General features: G+C 38.2%; 3 protein-coding genes across 3 annotated transcripts in view; 1 reads left to right on the forward strand and 2 right to left on the reverse strand.

Moving 5' to 3' along the window:
• Positions 1 to 14303, reverse strand: part of poc1b (POC1 centriolar protein B) — a 32267-nt gene extending 17964 nt beyond the window's left edge. The window contains exons 1-10 of the mRNA XM_084396295.1: positions 13958 to 14303; positions 12558 to 12642; positions 12312 to 12483; positions 11346 to 11525; positions 11151 to 11258; positions 10947 to 11062; positions 10725 to 10858; positions 9966 to 10034; positions 9726 to 9878; positions 9459 to 9536 (exon numbers count right to left, since the gene is read on the reverse strand). Coding sequence (XP_084252421.1) covers positions 9459 to 9536; positions 9726 to 9878; positions 9966 to 10034; positions 10725 to 10858; positions 10947 to 11062; positions 11151 to 11258; positions 11346 to 11525; positions 12312 to 12483; positions 12558 to 12642; positions 13958 to 13972 — 1110 coding nt within the window. The 5' untranslated portion in view covers positions 13973 to 14303. The remainder of the gene's footprint in view (positions 1 to 9458; positions 9537 to 9725; positions 9879 to 9965; positions 10035 to 10724; positions 10859 to 10946; positions 11063 to 11150; positions 11259 to 11345; positions 11526 to 12311; positions 12484 to 12557; positions 12643 to 13957) is intronic.
• A 304-nt stretch (positions 14304 to 14607) lies between these two features.
• On the forward strand, positions 14608 to 20826 carry cep41 (centrosomal protein 41). The gene is made up of 11 exons (XM_084396441.1): positions 14608 to 14742; positions 15180 to 15243; positions 15329 to 15376; positions 16150 to 16211; positions 16613 to 16679; positions 17421 to 17571; positions 17893 to 18062; positions 18150 to 18217; positions 18628 to 18742; positions 18972 to 19187; positions 19358 to 20826. The coding sequence occupies exons 1-11, from the start codon at positions 14710 to 14712 to the stop codon at positions 19486 to 19488; spliced, it is 1125 nt and encodes a 374-aa protein (XP_084252567.1). The 5' UTR covers positions 14608 to 14709; the 3' UTR covers positions 19489 to 20826.
• Positions 20827 to 21187: 361 nt separating this feature from the next.
• Positions 21188 to 24338, reverse strand: LOC311282822 (carboxypeptidase A1-like). The gene is made up of 11 exons (XM_084396856.1): positions 24267 to 24338; positions 23961 to 24039; positions 23572 to 23706; positions 23384 to 23482; positions 23077 to 23175; positions 22529 to 22627; positions 22338 to 22448; positions 22138 to 22228; positions 21824 to 22023; positions 21658 to 21742; positions 21188 to 21571 (listed from the first exon to the last, which is right to left on the reverse strand). The coding sequence occupies exons 1-11, from the start codon at positions 24329 to 24331 to the stop codon at positions 21384 to 21386; spliced, it is 1251 nt and encodes a 416-aa protein (XP_084252982.1). The 5' UTR covers positions 24332 to 24338; the 3' UTR covers positions 21188 to 21383.
• Positions 24339 to 24647: the final 309 nt, after the last annotated feature.

The raw sequence follows: 24647 nt of genomic DNA on the forward strand, positions 1-24647 counted from the left end.
CATAAGTGTGTGCGCGGAGAGTTTGTGTGTGTGCTCGCGTCTCAATTGAGTATGTGCGCGAGTTTGTGTGTGTGCTCGCGTCTCATATGAGTATGTGCGTGGAGAGTTCCGTGCGTCTCGTGTGTGTAGAGTTCGCGTGTATGTGCGCGGAGAGTTCCGCGAGTCTCGTGTGTGTAGAGTTGTTTGCGTGTATGTGCGTGAGCGACTTTAGGTGTGTCGTTGTGCATTTCATATGTATTTGTTTGAGCACTGACGTTGACGAGTTAACCCCTTAGGTATCGAAATCTGGTACCGAAAAACAAGTCATTTTTCGATACTCGATAGTATCGAGGCAATTCGGTCGGTACCTAAAAAGTATCGAACTCGGTACCCAGCCCTAATTGCAACCATATTGCAAGTACATAAACAAATCATGGGCAGGAAACCTGTGACACCAGCCAGAATAGGTATATGCCTGTCCTGTGAACTACATGCGTACTCACACACAAGTTCCAAATATCAACTTGGACTAGGACAAAAATTGCAAGAGAGTAGGGAGATGGAGACATTCTGACCCTGGGTCATTTCTCAGGTTGAGGAGGTTTCTCTCAGGTCTGTGCTAATGGTGATCTAGCTTCCGGGCCTGATGGAAAAGAGGCTCCACACGGGCTAAGAAACTCCTGCATGGTCATCATATGACCATCATACGTCAATAAAAAGAGTCTCATATTTACGAATACCTCTGTTGTCTGCTGGTGCAGTGGAATATTAATTTAGTATTAATTCAAGTTAAGGGTACAGTTACTAGGAAATGGCATAAAATATAAGTATTCAGTCTAAATTAATTGACAATAAACCACACACACAAAAAAAGTAATCATTTTAAATGCACAGTATGAAAAACTATATATATTTTTAGAAAAACTAAATATTCCATTTATGGCAAAGGTCAAAATGTAAATATAGAGGAAATTAGCATTAACAATGAAATATGCAACATTGACCAATAACAATTAACTCTAATGGAGGTTCATAACTGACAGGGTACCAAAATATCATGGACCCCTACTTAAAAATGATTATGGTATGTCTTACTGATAAATTACTGAGATTCATGCTTTATAGTCTAGAGATGAACGACATGGTTAGCATGAAAACATTGAATACACAATGTAGGAATTACTTCAAACAAACAAAAATGCACTAATCCCTTCCTGTACACCAGCCTTAACTTCACATTAACTTCACATCACATTTTAGAGCTTTTGTTTTTTTGTAAACTGGTGTAATTCCTTCAGAATTACAGCTATCAGGCTTAAAAACAGCAAAACCGTTAACTTTCAAACATCAGAAAGCAATGTAGGTAAATTCACAAATACACGGAAACAAGAGGGTCCCTGTGTGGGATTTAATTTAAGCTAAACCCCATTGCTACACAAATGCTAGATAATCTGCTTTTGAACTTGGTAATACCAAATCGACTGCAAAGTATCTGTGGGAAAATGAGACACACAATGAGCTTGTCACTAATTACGAATCAGCAAGACAACAGGATTTCATTGGTTTAAAAACCATCTTTAAAATTGGTTCACTTCAGTGGATATTGGCGTACAACAACAACAACAAAAATAATTCTTTGTATAAAATTCCATTACAATTATTGCTTGCATTAAAATTGGCTTGCGAAAACAGTTTGTTGCACCAGTGCAATGCATTTAAAGCAGTGTTTGAAGGGTTAAAAGGTGATGTGTGCACAGACATTAACGCACTCTGAGATAAGGACTTCACTGACCTCACACTCTTAACACCGCATTTTTGGAGAGTGTTTGAGATAGACGTGAATAATGCGGTTGGCGTAGTCACTGCTTTCGCAAGAGGAGGCCCTGGGAGGAATGTGAAGCTTTATGGTTAAGTGCACTTTAGCTGGGCCTTGCCTCCTTTCAAAGTTCCATGTCAAAGCCCCCTGGCTCAATTCAACCCAAAGACTTCCCCTCATCTTCAAGGGAATAGGTGTGAGGGGTTAGAGGGGAAAGAGAATGAGTAATGCTAACGCATTTCCCACAGGCAAGGAAGAATGCTGTGACTTGTGCGGGGTTAAGCCCATAAGGCCCGGACGGGTCGGCAGAGAGGCGCCTGACGGCCCTTGCGGGCCTGTGGCTGGAGGTGGATGTTGGGGATTAGAGGAGAGGAGGAAGGGGCGGCAGGGAGAGTGGGACACAAGGGGTTGAGGTTCAAAGGGTCACGGACATTCCCCGCGCGTTTCATTGTGAGGCCGAGGCCAGCTGACGCCAAACAGGCAACAGTGGTGCTGTCGGCGTGCGTGTGGTATTTTGTGTAAAAAATAAAGGAAAACAGAAAGAGCTGGTGTGAGAGAAAGAGGGAGGGTCGTGGTATAAGACTACAGAAAAAATAAACAGGAAAGAGTGTGAAAAGTACAATAGGAAGAATGGAAATGTGTGCAAGAGTCATTCTCAAAAAAAAAAAAAAATTGTCTTTCTGACTTGGAAAAAGCTGATGTTTGAATTCAGTTCAGGTATGTTTTCTAAAAAAAAATATATTTTTTTTATTAAAAGGTACATTAATGTACAATGCAATGCCTCATCATCATCTTCTTTTTTTTTTAAACGTACAAAATTAAACAAAAATTGCGTTACAAAAATGAAATAATACAGTCCTTGAATATTTTAAATATTTTTCATACTGAAAAGTAACAGAAGTGGGATGCTTGTCACCATATTTTGAAAATGACGCAAAAATGTACATTGACTTTTATAAAAACAACAGCTATTACACACAATAAAAAACTAAAGAGCTTTGGGAGAAGATGGGAAACATTTGACACAGGAAGATTTAGATAGAGTGAATGAGATGGGAGAGAAGGGAGGGAGCGCTGATGAAGGAATAGAAATGAATGACTTCCTAACAGGTGGGACAGGGGGGGATGCAACTTACCCTCTAACCCTGATCAGTATTGAGTTTCAGCTGTACCTCCGGAGCCCATGACCCTCCTGTACTCTCGCTCAGAGGATGTTGATTTGTTTTCTGACCCCTGTTCATTTCAAACACTCATGCCAAGGGAGTAAAATACATTTTATCAACCAAAAAAAAAAATCAACCAAAACTCACCTCTTCACCAACTAAAAATAAAACTTCCACAAAAACAATTTACTAAGAGTATGTGCAGGTTCATTTTTGTTTAGTTTTCATAGCTGGTTTTGAGCTTAAAACATTAGCTAATTTTTTTCCATCAGTGAAAAGCGATGTTTTGATAGCTCATCCTACACAGTTCACAGAGGTGCATCCGCCTTCCATTCATGCTGCGTTAAAAATAAACTCATACAGGTGAAGAGAAAAGCGACAGTTAAATGGAGCATCAAAATAAATCACGAAACCGCGCATGCAGCGCCTCTCTATTAAAGTAAAGGGTCATGGAGGGATGACCTGTGTTTTTAATTGCCACGTTTTCACAGAGGCTCAGCTGCTCTGAAGAGGCCATACTGTACCTGTGGTGTTAAAAAAACATGTACACAAACAAACACTTTACTGCATAAAAGTGCTCATAATGCACAAACCTGTTTGGTGAGGAGTGTATATATAGCATCATATAGAGAATTGAGTGGGTATTCAAAGTATTGAGCAGATAATCTATTCTGCCATTGCGATAGTCCAATGTTGGCTTGCTCCTTTAGCAATGATGTTCCTTTAATAATGATGAAATAGGATATATAACTGTTTTTAGCATGCTTTAAGATGTCTGGAAAGCTCATTACAATTGTTATAATTAAAAGTATAAACTCTGCACCACTAGTGAATAAAATAAAATAAAATAAAATAAAATAAAATAAAATAAAATAAAATAAAATGAAGACTCGAGTAATGATGCTGAAAATTCAGCTTTGCAATTGCAAGAATGAAATACATTTTAAAATATGCTAAAATAGAAAAGTTACATTTTCATCAAATAAATGCACCCTTGCCTGGTGAGCATAAAAATCTTGCCGACCCTAAAGAACTGAATGTGTAATTTTCTAAAGGATGGTTCATCCAGTAAACAAAACAAAATAAATTAAACTATTGTTTTTTCCTGCTGTAGCATAATAACTGAAACAGAAGAGACTGTGTAGACGGACAGCACAGTGAGTGCATCGCAGGAGAGCAGTGCGCCGTTTGCCTTTGAGGTTACCTGCAATAGCACAGACCCACTATTTTTAGAATCAATGTTGACGAACTGTCAGCGTATTTTAAGCTATGCCCCTCTGGGCCACCATATACCCTTGAGAGAGCTCATGGAGAAAGAAATGTCAGGTGACAGAGGAAAAACAGACCCTAAGCCATATTCTGATAAGGTCCTTTCAACTCTACAGTCAACGTGATTGTGCTCCGTTTTGACAGGTACTTAAGATGAGGTCTGGACTATTTAGGAACCATCTGCTTTAATGGAGGAAGTGAGATCAGCCATTAAGTTAAAGTGCCAGTGTGACTCAATGGACGGAACAGCTCTATTCTAAGAGAGGGGTCAATAGCCTTTGGTGGAACTCGAAAGACGGCAGATAAAGCAGATGAATGACAAAAAAAAAAAAAAAAATAGATGAAAGGGGTTGATGAAAAACAGTATTTAATGGACAGAAAAGAAAGGAAGAGGTGCAGACAGACACAATGGGCGAGAAACAAGATTAAATATTAAGGCGGACACACCGAGTTCTGGGTGTGCCCTACACTGAATAAGTGATGAACCAACCCGGGTTCCTGTGTCTTTGATGTGTGAGCGCCTGTTTGTCTGCCGGAGTCCCGGTCTGAGGTCCCTAGGTCAGTGCAGGGGATTATGGGCTGGGTGAGACATGCAAACTGACCTTTTCTATTATCTGCCTTAGTTTGCGCTTTCAGGAGAATCCAAGAAAGGTGTAATAACTCTAGTGCCAATGCCGCCTACTGTCATAACAAAAGGAAATTTGCGATAACAGTTGAAACATGACTGCGGTTGCATAACCATAACACATATTTCCACACTTCACCACCTACATTTCTTCAATGAAAGGTGCTATGTATGTTTCACCATAAAGGTTGAGTAAACAACTCTATAAAGCACAAACAATAAACTGAACATCTCTTCCGATGCAATCCGATTCAAAATCGATGAGTACTTCCTGCTGACAGCTCTTGTTTTTTTTGGTTGAGGATGACAAGTCACTCTCTCTCCCTGTAAGGCTATCCTTCTCAAAGCTCTCCCGGTGGAAAGTGAACCTTCCCCTGGGCCATTCTATCTTTAGCGATTTACTTCCGTCATGTCACGTCTTGTCACCGGAGCCGGTGGCAGGCCTTCAAGCTGGTATCCACACCTCGCGGCCACCCAATCTCCTGCTCTTTACAAAACAGGAAGAGGCTCTTTGCCTGTTTCCTGTCTGTCACCCCTACAAGCAACCTTCAGAAACGTAATACCAGGTGGCGCGCACACATCTACAGACCCTCAAACAAACAAGCATGCACACACTCGGTTGAACGTATCATTTGAACAACTGTATTATGATAAAAAAAAGGTTATCTTCTTCATCAGAGTTTAATTTGATTAGTTTACATGTTATTCTTGAATACTAATTTGAAAGCACTTAATACAATTAATCATTTTTGCATATATGTTTTTATATTATACTTCTATTTAAAAAGAAAAACACCTGCCTGTAATTACATGCAATTCATTTCTCTAATTGCATCTATTATTACACTATTAACTCACCATTAAACCTAACCGTACCATGAAATCGGTCTCTAACCTTACTTGTATCCCACCTCAATAGCAGAAAAAGTGTTTTGCAATGCAACAAACACAATCAGAAAACTGTACCAATTTTTATTTTTTTGACATCTAATATAAAGTTAAACAACCAATAACCTATTTATATTGTACAAAAATGAGATAATCATCCTTGTGGAGCCACAATGATTATTAAATTTTACCATACACAGAGAACAAATAGCCTTACTTTTGTTTAGAATCCCATTTGGATTTGATTTGGAGTGAATGTTACACTTACTGAACTGCTTGAACTCTGCTGAATAGCAGCACACTGTTGAATTAAATATTGATGTTGCAGTGCAATGTCTACAAAAATTTAAGTATTCATATCATTAATTTGTCATTGTTTTTAAATAATTTAAAAAGTATAATATTATTAATTTAAATTAACATTATGAATGTATTTAATTTATTGATCTATGTATTATTAATTATTAGATTATACTGTACCATAGTATTTTTTGGTAAAACAATATTTTTTACCATATATATCAAAGTCGCCAACTACCTCACCATGCGATACATCTTCAATATGCAGTGATGCATCACAATATTGTAATTGAACTGTGACTAATTCAATATCTCTTGCACTGTAGGATGTGATATGAATGCTCAAATAAACAGACATATCGATACATGTAAAAAAAAGGTATTTTTATAGGAAAATATTATTTAATATGATTTATTTTACTGCTTTTACTGATGTATAAGAGGTGAGAGCGGGATGGGAAAGTGACGTAACTAACTACTGCTAACCACCAGACCCACGAGTGCTTTGACACAAGCTAATACTTGGGTCGTGGTCCTTTCCCTGCTGTTCAGATGCCTCTGGTCTTGCTTATGTTGTCTATGCATAATGCATCAGGGAGTCAACAAGGACCGAGATGCAGAGGAGTTCCACCAATTGAGGACCGCATCACTGCGCACACACACACACACACACTCAAGCTGAAAGGACTCCAGAGAGAGTCAGTCAAGAGGAAGTGATGGCAGGAAGCGTCACACAAAAAGGCGCCACGGGTCATACTTCTCTCTGCCGTCCACTTCCTCATGTCTCTGCTCCCACGCACGCAAGGCAGGGAAGCAGAATGAGGAAACTCTGTCCTGAAGGACTACAGGACGCTCAGGGCCAGATAATGACAGGGTTTCCCTGAAATTGGGCCCTGACAGGTCGGATTCGGGAGGGCATCCTGAACTGAACACTTTTTAAGTGTGAATGCCTATAAAAGTGAATGTGCGCTATGGCTATTTTTTACTACTCAACTTGTCATCCAGAAGATTAGTTGACTAGTCAGTGGGTTAAACCACGTGCCATGCAGCTTCAGCAGCCTTTTTTTTGTTTCTGGCAAAAGGTAGTTCACCCAGTGTAGTCTGATTCACAAACAAATTACTCCCATGAGTCAGTTCTTTTAATAACTAGTTTAAGGTGCCAGTTTGAAAGAGTCTGAAACACTGCCCTCTATAATACACAGCATTAGCAGAGAGAAAATGCAGGGTTTTTCCTGGGTCAAAAAATGGTTTTCGGTGGTGGCGGACGAACACAGTCATCAACACACACAGTGCAAAGTACCTTACCCAGGCCAGTATACTCATAATAAATCCCAAATAAATGCAAAACAACAGTTTGTAATATTAACTTATCCTATTATTCATGAAATAAAAAAATAACCACTCAGGTAATTTATACTGTAGTCACTGAGTGACTCAAAGTGAACTACAAAGTAACACATTACATAGAAAAAGTGTCAGGTCTATTATTTTGCATTTGTACTCCAAGATTTAATGCACAGATCATTTGACACACAGTATCCGATTGTATTGTTTCCGTATTGGTATTGTCACATTAAAATGATAAAAAAAAACAAATCAAAATACATCTTTGGCGGGACACCGATTCATTTTGGAGGCCGCCAAAATATTTTCAAAGCAGGAAAAACCCTGAAATATCTGAAAAACAACTGAAATACACCCAAACGAAACAGAATCAATTAAAACTGAATTAAAATCAAAACTGATTCTAAAGCTTGTAAATCAGAATCGAATTAGAATGGGAAAATTTCTTTCATATCTTTTCATCACAACTGAAAAACACCCAAATGAAACAGACTCAAAATGAACCGAAAAAAGAACTGAATCTTAAGCTTGTGAATCAGAATCAAATCCGGAAGGGACTCGCAAAAACACGGAAAATGTCTTTCATATCTTTTCATTACAACTGAATGACACTCAAATGACATTACACTCAAATGAAACAGAAACAAAATGAATTGAAGAACTGAATCTAAGGCTTGTGAATCAGAATCGAACCAGGATGGGCCTTGCAAAAACCTGAATGTGGTAGGCCTACGTAGACAAATAGCAACACTGGGACGCAGTACAGTAACATCAACTGGCACCATATTGAACAAGTGCAATTAAAGTCACATGATCAACAACATGTCAACACATATCCAGTGAGTCTATTGGCATAACGAAACGACTAGTCAACGTGTGTGCAGACGTCCAAGTCGGACACTAGTTTTCTCTATGCAGTACAGTGTGTACAGACAAAAGGAACAAATGGAAGAAAGGGAGAGACAGAGAGAGAGAGCGCTAAAGTCACATTGTGGAGGAGTCTATTATTAGTCTATGGCTCCAGCAGCAAAGTGAGGTCACATCAGAGCCCAGCTTTAAACACGTGTGTGTGCTCGGTGTGTTTTTGCTTTCACGCTCGAGCTACTCTACACAGCCAGAATCAGAGCACTCAAAAAAAGAGAAAGAGAGAGAGAGAGAGAGAATGAGAGGGGGAGAAAAAGAGACTTCCTGTAAACACGTGAGCGAGGCACCCACAGTCTGTTGTGTGCCGTCTCGCAGCATTTCCTCAATCCGCTTGTAAAGCAGAAAGCACAGCATTTTGCACGGAAGCACGAGGACATTCCCATAATTCGGATCAGAACAAGGCACGCAGCAAATAAGAAAGATTTGGAAAGCTGCCGGCCACACAAACAACACTGGGCTGAATATAATAAACAGTTATTTTTTTGGAAAACCGGCCAAATTCATAGCCATCATGTGCCTCATATTAACTGTAATTATAGAGCAGGGTCCAAAATTTGCTGCATGTGCTTCTATTTTTTTTATTTTAATTGAATATTGAATATATATATATATATATATATATATATATATATACACAGAATTATTATTATTATATTAATATATATTAAAATTACATTCAATAAATTAAATATCTAATTTTCATTACAAATTAAAGTATTAGAAAAGCAATGAATGAAAACTTAATAACAAACGTATTTAATATTTTATGACAAATTATAGTATCAGAATAGCAATCCGAGTTCAAATTTAATGTGAAAAATTAGCAGGAATTTACTAGTTTGTTTTGTTTTGTTCTCCTGGTTTCATGACAGAATGCCATTACATGGTCTCAGATTTTTACACCCCACTGTCATATTTACAAGAGAACAGAAGTGTATGGAGTAGACAAAACCATAATAATGTGGGAAAAAAACTGATAAATATTGATGAGGAGTGATCATTTAAAAAGAAAACATCAGGGACAGCAAAAGTGTGGCAGTGACCGTACACTTTTCGATGAGGGCTTACATTAGCTAGCCTATATTTCCCCCTAGTGGTTGGAAACAGTTCGGACTTCATGAATCAGTTCCTGTCAGAGCTCAGATCTTACCGCTGCGGAGAAAAGAACACGTCCCACTTCAACCACCTGAGGGTCACCAGACTGAGTATCAGCAACAATGGGGTTAATCTAAGAAAAACGAAAGAATGAGAGATAATAACTAACCTTGAATGCAGTGTGTGCTGGTGTCACAGAGCTAATATATTGACTGCAATGTACTGGATTGATCTACAGTGTTGACGCTGTACTGATCCCCGAGAGGAAACTGTTTGTGAAACACAAGGGTATTGTAGTAGCACTGCAGTTGTGGGCACTGACCTCTACTGTGCCATTTTGAGCCGTGTGTCGGTGAAGGGATCGAGGGTAAATGTCCATCAGGTGTGGAGGGGGATCTGGAGTGACTCGTTTGCTGTGCCTGCTCAACAGCTCTCTGTAGTTCAGTGAATCAAAGTTGGTCTTCCACATTAGAACCTGAAACCCAGACGATCACGAGCATAAGTGACATGATCAGCTCGACAGTAATCGGATGGTAAAACATTAACATTACATCACAATTACCTGAGAGTCAGCACCTCCTGAAGCAAACAGATCTCCATCTCGAGAAAACGTCACAGCCAACACTGGACCCTGAGAGCAGAGGGGGAAAATTACACTTTATGGCTTTTCTTCTAAAGGTGGGCTGTTTAATGCAGGTCTACATCACAAAATACACAAAATTTTTAACACAAACAAATTATTATGCAGCTCTTGCCATACAATGACAGTTGATCATGACTATCAAGCTCAATTCATGTAATAAAAATAATAATTTACCATACTGTATAAGTACTCCATATGGCTATTTTCAGTTCATATTCAGAAACTTTATTATGTGTAAAATTGTCTTCCGCTTCACCATAGACAGTATGGACAGTAACACAAAAAAGCAAAACATAATAGACCAAATAAGAAAGATAGCATTTTCAAAAAAAAAAAATAAATAAATAATAATATTTTGGAAATTAACTTTAAAAAGTGAATATTTATTATTTATTTTATTATTATTTTGATACCCAAATTATTATGTTAAAATATTTAATTGCAAAAAAGCTTCCCCCAAAACCCCCATGAGTTGTGATACATTTTGGGCGATTTGATTTCCTGTTGTATGGCAAGAACTGTATATTTTTTATGCCCCATTAAAAAAGAAAAAAAAAAGAATATGGGTTTGAAATGACATGAGGGTGAGTAAAAGATGAGATAATTTTTGTTTTTTTGGATGAATTCCCAATTGTTCCAGATAGAATTCAAATTCTACGCTATTAGAGAGGGTGACACCTTGTGGCCGTGAAGGGTGTAGATGAGCCTCCCCTCCAGCAGGTCCAAGATCTTCATTGTATTGTCACTCGAACCACTGATCAGATAGTTTCCGGATGGATGGAAGGAAAAGCTGTTGACCCCTGCGCTATGAACTGCAAGACCAAGTAAAATGCTTGAAAACAAGAATTAAAAACAAATACATTTTCATGATGTGAAACCATCTCTGTTTATATTAACTACCTCTGTAATGTTGTATTAACTTGTTTGTACGAATATCCCAGATTTTTAATGTGTTGTCCGCTCCTGATGATGCAATGCACGTGCCACTGGAATTGAAGTCCACAAATGTCGCTGACCTAAACAGACAGTTTAAAATATCAGGAAACTTTAGTCCAATAAACATACAGTATCCTCAAAAAGATCCCAACAACGCTCAATTCTCACCCGCCGTAGTCTGTGAAAACGTTTATGCACTGACGTGCGGATGTATCCCAGAGGCGAACCGTCCTGTCATCGCCACAGGAAGCAACGAGACGACCATCTGGTGAAAACCTGACAGGTACAGACAGGACAAGTGACAATGAGAGAAATCCCACTTTATGTGATAAAACCGGAAAGGTTAGACACATAGTCTCATACCTCGCACAGCGTACCCAGTTGGTGTGCCGGTTTAGAGAGTAAAGGAATTTCTTCCGTTCGACACCCCACACTTTCACAGACTTGTCATCTGAGGCCGTGACCAGCCTTTGGCCATCGCTGGAGAAATGAACGCTTCGAACGCTCGCTGTGTGTGCTTTGAACACAGTTGACTCGCCCTTTCTGTAACACACACAGACAATAATGCATTAAGATACAAATAATACATTAAAGGGTTAGTTGTGTAGTTGTGCTAGACGACTTCTTACAACCGAACACAATCAGAGTTATATAAAAAAAATAGCCTGGCTCCTCCCAGCTTTATAATGAGAGAGATTTTAAAGCCCCAAAAAAGTGCATCAACATCATAAAAGTAATCCATACGGCTCCAAGGGGTTAACAAAGGCCTTCTAAAGTGAAGCGATGTGTTTTTGAAAAATATCCAAAATAAGCTTAGGTGAGAGTAGACGCCTCTCGTAGTTCAAACTAATAGGGTTGGGAAACAAACTCAAGCTCCTCTGACATTTCTCTTCAAAAATTCTCATTTTAAACTTGTGACTGGTGGTTTTTTGCTCTATCCTCTGTGCTTCTGCATTCGCCAATACGTCATGCGTCGTGTCAGAGGTCACTCTTCCGCCGGAACTCGACTCGCGTACGGCCGTTACCTGAAGCCAGCGAATATAGTTTATAAAGTTATAAATACAGATATCGCTTCGCTTCAAAAGGCCTTTATTAACCCCCTGGAGCCGTATGGATTACTTTTATTATGGATGAATGCACTTTTTTGGGCTTCAAAAAACAAGATACCATTCACTCCCATTATAAAGCTTGGAAGAGCCAGGATATTTTTTTAATATAACTCCGACTGTGTTTGGCTGAAAGAAGAAAGTCATATACACCTAGGATGGCTTGAGGGCGTTTTTGGGTGAACTAACCCATTAAAACTCTTAAGGGATCATCTGTACTCACATGCTGGGCGTCCAAAGTCGAACTGTTTGATCTCTGGATGAAGATGCCACCAAAGATCCGCTTGGAGAAAAATGAACACCTGTAATGACGTCCGTGTGACCCACAAACCTAAACGCCCTTGCTTTTGGAGCGAGGTTCCAGATCATAAGGTTCTTGTCACAGGATCCAGAAGCTGCAAGAGAAGTTGCAAGTGGTTATGTTGGGATGTTCTCTGACTGAAAATAGAAGATAAATAATATGACATACCCAGCTGTTTATTATTGGGGCTGAAATCAGCGCAGGAGACAACATCTTTGTGACCTTTAAAATGTCTCTCAAGGGTGGGATCCTCCTGAAAAGGATATCATAGAAGAATAAGGTGTAAAATTTTTATTTTCCAAAGTTTTTTTCAATAAAACAATGTGAGTGAATGTCAATGTCAATTTACATACATATTTCTTAAGTCATATATTATATATATATATATATATATTCAAAATCAAAATCTCAGGAAATTAGAATATTACATGAAATCAATAAAAAAAAATATTTTACATACAGAAATGTCAGCTGTAAAAGTATAATCATGCATATGTACTCAGTACTTGGTTTGGGGCCCTTTTGCATGAATTACTGCCTCATTGCGGCGTGGCATGGATGCTATCAGCCTGTGGCACTACTGAGGTGTTATGGAAGACCAGGATGCTTCAATAGCGGCATTCAGCTCTTCAACCGTGCTTTATTAAGTCCAGAGTCAACACAGCCATCTACCAGGACATTTTAGAGCACTTCATGCTTCCTTCAGCAGACAAGCTTTATGGAGATGCTGACTTCATTTTCCAGCAGGACTTGGTATCTGCCCACACTGCCAAAAGAACCAAAACCTGGTTCAATGACCATGGGATTACTGTGCTTGATTGGCAAGCAAACTCGCCTGACCTTAACCCCATAGGGAATCTATGGGGCATTGCCAAGAGAAAGATGAGAGACATGAGACAGAACAATGCAGAAGAGCTGAAGGCCGCTATTGAAGCATCCTGGTCTTCCATAACACCTCAGTAGTGCCACAGGCTGATAGCATCCATGCCACGCCGCAATGAGGCAGTAATTCATGCAAAAGGGCCCCAAACCAAGTACTGAGTACATATGCATGATTATACTTTTACAGCTGACATTTCTTTATGTAAAATCCTTTTTTTTTTTTTTTTTGATTTCATGTAATATTCTAATTTCCTGAGATTTTGAATTTGGGGTTTTCATAAGCTGTAGGCCATAATCATCAAAATTATAACAAATAAAGGCTTGAAATATTTCACTTTGCATGAAATGAGTCTATATAATATATTAGTTTCACCTTTTAAGTTGAATTACTGAAATAAATGAACTTTTGCACGATATTCAAATTTTTCGAGTTTCACCTGTACATGATGGTGACAACACCATGGTTGTACCACGGTAACGTTACCATGTCTAAAAATGCTAGTTCCATAGTACTTTTTGTTAGCTAATTATATTGTTTTGTACGGTCAATTTCGTCAAATATAACCAATATTAGTATTAAAACAAAAACGAAACTTTCCAGCACAGTTGCACAGAGCTAATTAAACCAGAAACGATATAAAACGTCTACATTCGCACTTTAAAATGTTTCTGCTAAGTTGTCTTACCATTACAGACGCCATTGTTCTGGAAACCGTCGAGAAAGTTTTTGAATTTCGTGCAGTTTGTTCTTTGTTTTACAAGTAAACAAGTGAAACTCCTTCATGTTGAGCCTCTGTCAAACAAGCCGCGTTTTCCCCAGACCAAACAAATCACGCTCCGAATCATCGAGTCAGCGGGACTAGATCAGCAATGTGGACTTAAAATCCCTTTCGATTCAAATTATTTACATGTATGAATCGTTATTAAGACTGACAAAAAACAAAACAATTTTACACAGATAAACCTCTGCATTAATGCAGTCAACTGAAACCGCTAATGTAACCCATCCTCTTAATACAACAGAAGGCTTGCTGGGATTAAAACTAAAATTTGCAAGCTTGTCTTACAAAGATTATACTGTCTGTAGAGTTAATTAGTTGCATATCCAAGCCAAACATTGTAAACAATTGTCTTCAGAAAAAAAATTGATTCAGGAATTACTGGTAAAATACATAGATCAGAAAAAGCATTTAATAAATTCTGCCGACGGGACTCTCTGTCACTGCACAATGAAAAAAAGCATTGGAAATAACGCCGTTGCATAGCAACAACCCCAAACGGTAAAGCAGTAGAACTAGCATTGAGGTCAAAAGAACTCCGTCACTGATTGGATAACCAATTCATCGGGCCAATCAGTGAAGACTTTGCTCAAAGAGGCAACGCTTTGAGTTTTGATTTTGGAAGCTAACGTTAGCCGCTGAAGCCCAGCTACGTTAAAATGTCGGTCAAGCTAGGGATTGGCGATTCAAAGGTCAGTGTTTTTATGTTTCTGCAAAGTGTATATATGTTGAAAGGTGGCTCAGGGAATGTTTTACATGGGAAGCTGGGGTTTAAAAGGGAATCTGACACCGGCGCAGCTGCTCCTCCGTTATGTTGCCATAACGTTAACTTACCTGTCTGACCATCAACACCAGTTCACTGCTGATGCTTTCATGTTGTATTATTTTCTACCAGTGCTAATCAATAAATAAACCATTTATATATACTAATGGATGTTATTGGAGCTTACTGTGGCTTTTATATTCACTGCAAACTCCATTAAACTCAATGTTTGTTTCATACACATCATTTTCTCAGATGAGAAACCAACGTTAAACAATTACATTGATCCCAAAAACAATTACTTCAGAATAGTTAGTTACACAATGACACTATGTTTTATTGAAATGGATGCTTATTTTCCCTCAGTATTTAAAAAAGAGGATTCCTCAGAACCCCAAATACCAACATGTAAAAACACGGCTTGATACAGGTATTCACTTTTTGGTGACTAACATTTTGAATATTCATTGCATATATGAAAAAATATGTAATGACTAACCCTGTTTATTTTCTAGGCTTCAGCCTGACAAAATATATGGAGAGACTAGAGGAGGCCAGGAAAAGTAAGTTCAGAATATTATAAATCCATATTATTGCTGAAACATTTTTTAATATTTCAAAATGTCTAATATTTTTACAACACCTAACAAATCACAGACATTCAAGCACATCACAGTGGTCAAACAAAACTAGTGTGTATTTACATAAAAAAATATACAAAACAGTGCAGAATGGCACAGTAATGCATCTTTTGTGAACAGCTCCTTAATGACTTGTTTCAGCAGTTTTGTCTCCAAATGCACTTGTCCTACTTATATTTACTCACCTGATGAGGAGAGAAAGACTGCTTTGTCCATATTGGTCATCTTGTTACAGGTTCCCTCTGATTTCTCAAGGATAAGCAAGTCTTGCTCCTCCTTTTGGATGCATGAGCAATGGATGGTTATTGTACTGTAGATTACAGTTATTCCTCTGTCAAGATTGTCTGTAGTGAAACCGAGATGCATAACCTCATCCAGTGGTGTCACTTGGCATCTTACAGTGGGTTTGCTGGTGAGGCTGGACCATGGAGTTCTTGCCAAAGATAAAAAGAGACGTTGGCAGAGCTCGTCTCAGTTTGCAGCAGCCATTGGCTTGTTAAAGTCAAGTTTAGTGAGTTTAATCTGTATCAAAATGGAGTTTGATATTTTGGGTGTGAATTTAAATGATGTGTCTTTAAATGAAGATGAAGTGAGAAATGGTAACACTCAGGATCCAGGTAAAATGCATCAGAATTGTTTTTGTGCAGCAGCTCTCATCATTTGAAATGCATGCTTATTATATATATTTTTTCCAGACTACAGATATAGGAAGGATGAGCTATTTAAAAGACTGAAAGTGACTACATTTGCTCAGCTGGTAAGTGAAAAAGAAATGATATAAAACACATGGTTTACTTTCAGTTTTAATACAGTAAAAATATATTTTTAGAAATATTATTACAATTTAAAATTACTATTTTCTATTTTAATATAATTTAAAGTGTAATTTATTCCTGTGACGCAAAGCTGAATTTTCAGCATCATTACTCCAGTCTTCAGTGTCACATGATCCTTCAGAAACCATTCTAATATACTGATCTGCTAATCAAGAGACAATTCTTCGTATTATGATTATTAACAATGTTGAAAAAAGTTGTGCTTTGCAAGAGGAAGTTCAAAAGAACAGCATTTATTTTCAAATATTTTTTTATGACGATATAAATGTCGTAAATAAATATTGTGTGTGCGCATAATCGTTTATTTTTTTATTTTTTTCAGGTAATCCAAGTTGCTTCGGTGTCAGATCAGAATGACAACATTAATGATGAAATGCCTGGATTAGATGGTAGTTTCATTTCTCTTTTATGTTACTCTTTATTCTCAGTAGTTTTTACTAACAATTATTACGAATTAACACCCTAGCAACCGCATAGCAACATATTAACTACAACTCAGGACACTTTAGTACGGAGCCCCTAAGGGGACATGGTGATGGAAAACATGAAATGGGAGGAAAAAAATTTATATTGCAGTGACTTTGCGTTTGCTTTCAAATCTTTTGCGCTCACCTGAGAAACATTGCGTTCGCTTGTTTCTTTTGCATGAGCCTGCAAACCTGCAGATGGAAACAATTTGAGTTGGAAGGACACCTATTTTAATGCTTTTTTGAGCGAATGCTCAGGGCAACGCAAAATGTGTGCAAGCGAACGCAAAGTTCCTCGAGGAACGCAAAAGTTGTGTGCACAAATGCTAAGTTCCTTGGGGAACGCAAAAATTTGTGCAAGTAAATGCAAAGTTCCTATGAGGAATGCAAAAGTTGTGCACGCAAAGTTCCTCAGGGAACTCAAAATTTGTGCAAGCAAACACAAAGTTCCTCGGGGAACGCAAAAATGTGTGGGCAAACACAAAGTTTCTTAGTAGAATGCAAAATATTTGCAAGCAGACGTATTTTCTCAGGAGCTTTGCAAAGCAGTTTTTCCCTACTATCTCATGTTGTTTCCCTTAGGGTCTCCGTACATTAGCCACCACTTAGCAACGCCCTGACGATCGTTTTCATTTTATTTGTTTATTTTGTATATGGTTTCAGATGATATTTCAATATTCTCGGCGTCACCGGGGCTCGACGGCTTCTCCGATCAGACTAATGGCTCCCCAGAGCCGACGCTTCTCAACTCACAGTGTATCAACAATGAGGAATCCGGCAACACTGGGTTTTCTCCTAGATCTACACTCCAAAGGTAGTCAAATCACTTTTGTTTTTGCGACACACCTGTCCATGTCCTTAATTCAACCGGTCGCATCAGAATATCATTTTATGCATCTAACTGACCCCCCCCCCCTCTAGCATTTCCTCTATTGTACACCCACAAGAGCTCTCATTGGCCAGGCTGCTTTCTCATGGCCCCAAGTGCCATTGAGTCTGTTTGGGGACAGTCGGTGCAATCGGACTCCGTCCTCAGAGACCCTGTGGGGGGGAACAATGAGATATAGCCTGTAACACTGAGCACCCCTGACTGTCCTCACTCGATGTAATCGAGAATCTCTGGGCTCATTCATAGTGTCATCAGTGGCGTGGGAGAAATGGATCTGGACAGGAACGGACAGAAGACCATTCGACTGTCTCCAGTGTCTACCTCCGACACCACAGAGTGCCCCTTACCTGACTGCCCGTATCTGTTGCTGGATGTGCGGGACAGAGAGCAGTATGACCAGTGCCATATTATCAGTGGTAGGAAACTTACCTGGAAAACAGAATTTTGCTCAAAGCATGAAACACATTAATATAATATTATTAACAAACTTTTTTTGCTCACAGCTTATAGTTACCCCATAGCGACCTTATCAAGGACAATGAACCCATACACGAAAGAAGTCCTTGATTACGTATCCTTTTATTCCTGATATGTGAAAATGTTTGTTCTGTATTAAAACATATAGCAAACCTATAATGTGCATCTAATGCACAGAAGCACAATAAATGAATATTTTTATTTATTTATTTATTGTACATGTATGAAATGCACTATAATATTTATTTTTACTTTTAATATTTTTATTATTCATTCATCAATTTTGATGCACATTTATGAAATGCGCTATAATGTATAATACTTATAAGGGGGTCCTATGAATGAAGGAAAAAATAATTAGATTTAATCATATTAAAAAATATCAATTGTGCATTCATTCATTGGACCCCAGGATACCATTGGAAAAAGTCACACTGTTTTTGTGCGATCAATCATTTCTGTAATTTCAAATTCCTAGTTTTAAAATCTTTAACAGCTACACAGAAAAATGCATCGGGAAAGATCATAATTTTGTATGATGAAGATGAGAGGATAGCAAGTCAAGCGGCCACCACCATGTGCGAGAGAGGGTTTGAGAATCTCTTCATGCTGTCGGGGGGTAAGTCATCGTGACGACTTCTTCCAGGCAGACTGGAGACTGATAACAAACCTCAAAGACTTCCATGAACATTTTTCTACGTTTTCTTCTCGTAGAAGGGAAAATAAGAAGCTCTTTTTGAAATTAATATTGTTATACATAGATCATTGGGGTCTCAATTATCTCCAAAGAATACACGTGGGTTAATCCTGTCAGTATTTCAGTATTCATCTTTTCCTTTCTCAACAAGGTTTAAAAGTGGTTGCTCAGAAGTTCCCTGAAGGAATGACAACAGGCTCCATTCCCATCTCCTGTCTGCCATCACCCACGGGACCCGGAAGTCGTAAGCGATCAGTGCCACGGCAGACGTCACAGGCGGCAGAAAAAAAGTGGCGGTTCACTTCAGAGGACCAAAGCAGAATCCAGCATTACCTAGAGGAGGTGTTCTTACCCAACGAGCCCGGCAGTGAGTCATCCATTTAAAAAATGCTGAAATTAAATAACCATTTTCACTGACCAAAAAAACCCCTCTCATCAGTTACTCACCCTGATGTCGGTTTTATTTTATTCTGTGAGCCACATTTACAAATACTTATATATTACTATTTCTCCCCCCCACACACACACACATTTTAGGTCGTCTCAGCAGTAGATTGTCCACTAGCAGCGCTGGCTCCAAAGCGTCTACAGTTCGGAGCGGTCGACAGGGCTCATCCATAGCAGGATCAGAAAGCGTTCGTTCACAGAGCAGTCGGCCTTGGAAATAACCTTCCGTTTCACTCTCACCATTGTCGTCTTCACTTCAATGCAAATAAAGCCTTTATATTTTACTTTTGTGAACATCTGTGATGAACATCCTAAACTACTGGCCACATGCACATGGTTTAATTCTCAGAAGTGCACTGGAAGAAATTAAACATTTTATTGGTCCTGGTAGTACACCCAAATGGCACTGGTTTATTATTTCAGTTTATACACATATCTTTGCACTTGCTGACTCCAAATCTAAACTACATGTTTAAAATCTGATTTGCGCAGTCATCAACTTGTTGGCATCAAGAACCATTTATACTGTAATGATGGTACAAGATGTCTATGGTTTGACATCTAGCTGTTTTAATGCATATGTAGGGTTCTTCTCTGTTACATAAGTAAGCAGGTCTTAATGGAAGGACTCCACCTCTTGGTGGTCATTTTATTTGCTTTAGTTGTGCTATGACATGATCTGTTCATTGAGCATGCTGTATGTTTACTTGCTCAGTAGACGCGGTATGTATGGCGCATTCCTTTAGAAGTATTTTAGATGTGCTGGATGTTTTTTATGCCTTAAATCTTTAGCTAATCTGTTCATTCAGTGCATTTATTTAAACGATCGATGCTTTCTGAACTAGTGCGGAAGATCTGCTCAACTGTGATTTGAATATTATGAAATGTAGATGTGATTGCTGGCATTAATTAAGTTGATGTTGCTGTGTGAAAATTTGCTTTGTCTGTTGCAGAGTGTGATGAAGGAACTTAAAGTGCATTTATTAGAGTCGATGTTGGTGGAATGTGTACATGGAGTGGTAGAAAGAGCTTTGACTGGTTTGTTTGGCCTTTGTTGTCTGTGCTGATTGACTGAAATCAGTTATTCCTGTTCTTTCACAGACCTTGTTTTATTGACCAATTAATAATTTAATGTAATCTATATAGTGAAAACTACCTGGTTTGTTCTTTTGTAATGAAAGTATGAATAAAGATCAATTTTATATTGTAGACCTAAGTGGTACCTACATGACTTTCAAGGATATTTATCATGTATGTTCAGAAATGTCTTGATCTAATGAGCTGAGCTGTTTACATTATGACAATTATCTTTTTAGTCATTGTTCCAAAAATTGTTCTTTATTACGAGTATAACTCCCTGTAATGCTTGATTCTAGTTGGTCAGTTGAAGTATTAATAAGGCAATCTAATGTTTCGTAATGTTCGCAGTCATCCCTGACAATGCTCTAAATCAGACTCGTAACTAACCAGTGCAGCATTTAATAAAAAATGAAAAATGTGGAAACCCGTTGCCTTAAATGTATTAAGTGATTGAACAAATTAAGTTATGTGGACTCGTCAAGTCCATGAAGTTTATTACTTAATTTTAAGGCAACAGGTTTCCTAATTTTTTTAAGTTAAGTCAACTGACCTCTTAACTAACCGGCGCAACTATGGCAAGCTGCTTTGACTTTTAATCTTTCCTAGGATATGAATTTCTGATATCAAGAATTCAATTATCAGTAGGTCAAATGATCATTCTTGACATCAGGAATGGAGTTTTTACTAGGAACAATTGCTAATTGTTAAAATCAGGAATTACATTTCCAAAAACGTGAATTTTTGATATCTTCAATGACGTCATCACTCGCAGAAATACGAATTCTTGACATCAAAACATTTCTTACAGATAAGATTATAAAACACTTTCCACTCAAATCAATATTTCATGTCCATAGCTTTATTCATTTGTCAAGAAGCAATTTAATAAGATGGATAATCTACAATCTGATAATCATTGTCACGAAATAAACCCCTTTTTGCCATAATGACCAGCTGACTCTACATTATCCCTTACTTCATGCATACACTTACAAACTTATGCACTTTGACTCATCACAAAAAAACTGTTGTATGTTTAATATGGATTATTCTTGGTGTGCTCCATGATGGCCATCAGGGCCAGCCAGGTCTCCTCAGCAGTCGGGACGATCTGATTGGCTGGCAGGATGAAACCATAGCGACCAGTGTCTCTCAGCTCAAAGGTGTAGGAGTACTTGATGCCCTGATCGTAAGTCCAGTCAGTAGTGACTCCGTCGGCTTGGTCTGAGAGCAAAAAGATTGTTAACAATGAGATTAATAGTCATTATGATATTATATTAGATCTTTAGGTTCACTGGAAATGTACTTACAGATGGTAGTAATCATGCTGCCAAATGTATATGCAGTGTTATACAAAGACTTCAGTTCAGTGATGGCCTTTCTTGCGAGTTCATGCTGAAGGGACAATGCAGAATTGATTTGAACAGATCGAATATGTTAAAAGCATCAAAGCATGTTTCTGTGACCAGTACATACCAGTTCAGCCTGGTCTTTGGCAGGAGTTGCTGTGTATCCATGTGGATATAGGAGCATCTGGGAATAGCTGTGAATGGACAAAAAGGCCTTGAGGTTGCCGTGAGATTTCACAAAGTCCACAATGGCCTTGACTTCTGACTCAGAATGAGCACTGGGTCCATGGTAAGTCAGAGAGCACGGGTTACTGCTGGCACCAGGACCTATAGACGAAAAACAGTATATATAGTTGAAACAGTAGTATAAATAGTATAAGCACATAGTTGAATATATAAATCAATCAGAATCAATATCCCAAACTTAATGCTACATCTCACCTCCAAAGCCAGCGTCCCAGTTTCTGTTGGGATCAACTCCAACACAGCTGGAGCCAGGGTTCGGCTTTCTGGTTTTACGCCACATGCGATCCTTAAACAACCAACCAATTGGATTCCACAAGAAAGAGGGCAAATTTCATTAAAATAGTTGTTCTTTTAAACCGAATGTGCATGTAATGTCTTCCAGGCATTAAACTCACACTGCTGTGGGTGTAGGCGAAACCATCAGGGTTGGTGACAATCTCCAAGAAGATATCATAGTTGTTAAGGATGTCGGTGAGGACGGGGTCACGTCCGTAGTCAGTCACGATCTACTCAACAGAAAATACACAGATATAAATCTTTGATTCAGTTATGTTGTCATAGATTGTATTTCAGAATTTCAGATTACCTTCTTGGCAAACCAGATTCCGCTGGCCTGGGTGACCCATTCTCTGGAGTGGATGCCAGTGTCGATCCAGATACCTGGACGGTTCGCTCCAGTGCTGAACTGAGTGACAGGATATTAGTCATAATGAACAAATATTCATTTATCCTGACATTTATATTACTTACGCTGCATGCATCCTAACTAATACAAATGTACATTATACACCACATTGGAAATTGTAAAGCATGCATTTTTCTGCAAGTAGTCTAGCAGTGAAATAAAATTGCATCTTGATATCACCTTATTAGCGTATAGCTAAAATTATTATACTAAAAATCATTACTGGAGTGGAATCATAGTATTATCATAGCTTGTGTGCAATATCTCATCTGAGATTTGGTATTTTGCAAGGTTCTATTACCAGCATGATTTGTGACACACTAATCTTGCATGTAGATATACGCAAATCTCTATTAAATCCTGCTATATGTAATAATTAAAGTTTCCTAATAGTAAAATAAGCATTAATAATATCATAAGATTGTTATTGATTGTGAGTCGTGACCAACCTTTAGGACATTCAAGGGGCGGCTCTCATAGCTCTGACCAATCACAATTTTGCTGACCATACTGTTTTCTGCCACGAGCATGTCCATGAAAGAGTAAATCTGCAAATAGTATGGTGAAGATAAAATGCATGGATGTATGTAAAGCTAGGTTCTGTAGGCTTATACACACATTTTTTTAACTGAAGTCATAAACACATTTGATACAAACAATGTTAAAGTACAATAAAACATCATAGTTTCTTTGAAAAGGCTGATATTGAAAGTTCAGTGTCTTGTAAAGCTATTGAATTAAAGTTGCACCACTCACAGAGTTCAGGTCATGGTAGGTGGTGTAGACAAAATCATCGGTACTTCTCGGGAAGGCGCGAAATTTCACCATCTCGCGTTCCTCATCATCCAGCAAATCCTTATGTTACAGAAAGCCATCAAATAAGTAAGGATTTTGCAACTTTTTGGTTGTTTGTTTTTTCGACCACAGCTTTGAAATAGTCCCACCTGAACATTCTCAATCATGACATTATACTGGATCTGATTGTATGCCAAGAACGCCCTGACAGCCTGGAGGCTGTGAAAGGGAACACGAACATCCACAGGCAGAGACTCATGAACGGGCTCCATCCAGAAGTCCAGCTGAACACAGAAGAAAATATAGCGTAATAAAGTAATTTATATTACATTAAAATATGAGTATAATATAAACTATATAATAGTAATAAATATTACATTGTGCTGTCAAACCGATTAATCGCATCTAACAAAAGTTTGTAAATATATAATTAACATCATAATTAACATCATTATATATAAAATATATATAAAAACATCACATTTATCCCAAAAAATCTGAAACAATCAAATGATCTATGTGCTTCACAAACACTTACCCCGAGTGCCTGTTCAGGGAGTTCCTTCAGGAGAGAAATCTGCTCTGCATCTTTTGCAGTGATCCTAAAAACCTGGTCTCTGTAGAAACATTTATACAATTTCTTTAACTTCAATCTTCAGAATAATGAATATAGTATTTTGCATGTTTTAGATAAATAGAACAGAAACTGGCACATAAGGAAGTTAGAGTTTGTTTCTCTGTATTTCAGCTGTCAGTATAGGACAATATGTTAACATGTTTATTTATTAGCTGAGAATTTGACAGCATAAAGTAAGGGACTACTTGGAGACACAAGAGAACTCACCCCTCAAAAGTTACTTTGCCAAATACAGCCACAAAAAGAGCCGTTAGAACAAGTAACCCCTTCATCTTGCTGAAGTAGAGTTATAGTAAGCAACCCCTTTATATAGGCCTACTATCATGGTGGTGATTATGACTGGGTTCGAGGAGCTAACAGGGTCAGGGCTCAGACAAACCTGCTGCTTTGGTTCTCACAACCTTATAAAACACTGATGGAGTTTAAGGGATGAGAGCATTGCATCTGTTTTCTCTCCTGTTTCTAAATATAGAAAGTCAGGGTTTATTGACAAGAAACCAAGTTTTGCTGATGTTTTCAAGTCCATGGTTCACTGTCAAATGAGGAGGTAAACTGGAAATTCAGTCTATAGTCACTACAGGTCATATT

Source organism: Rutilus rutilus, assembly GCF_951802725.1.
Source record: "Rutilus rutilus genome assembly, chromosome: 23".
In the NCBI taxonomy this organism is placed as follows: Eukaryota; Metazoa; Chordata; class Actinopteri; order Cypriniformes; family Leuciscidae; genus Rutilus; species Rutilus rutilus.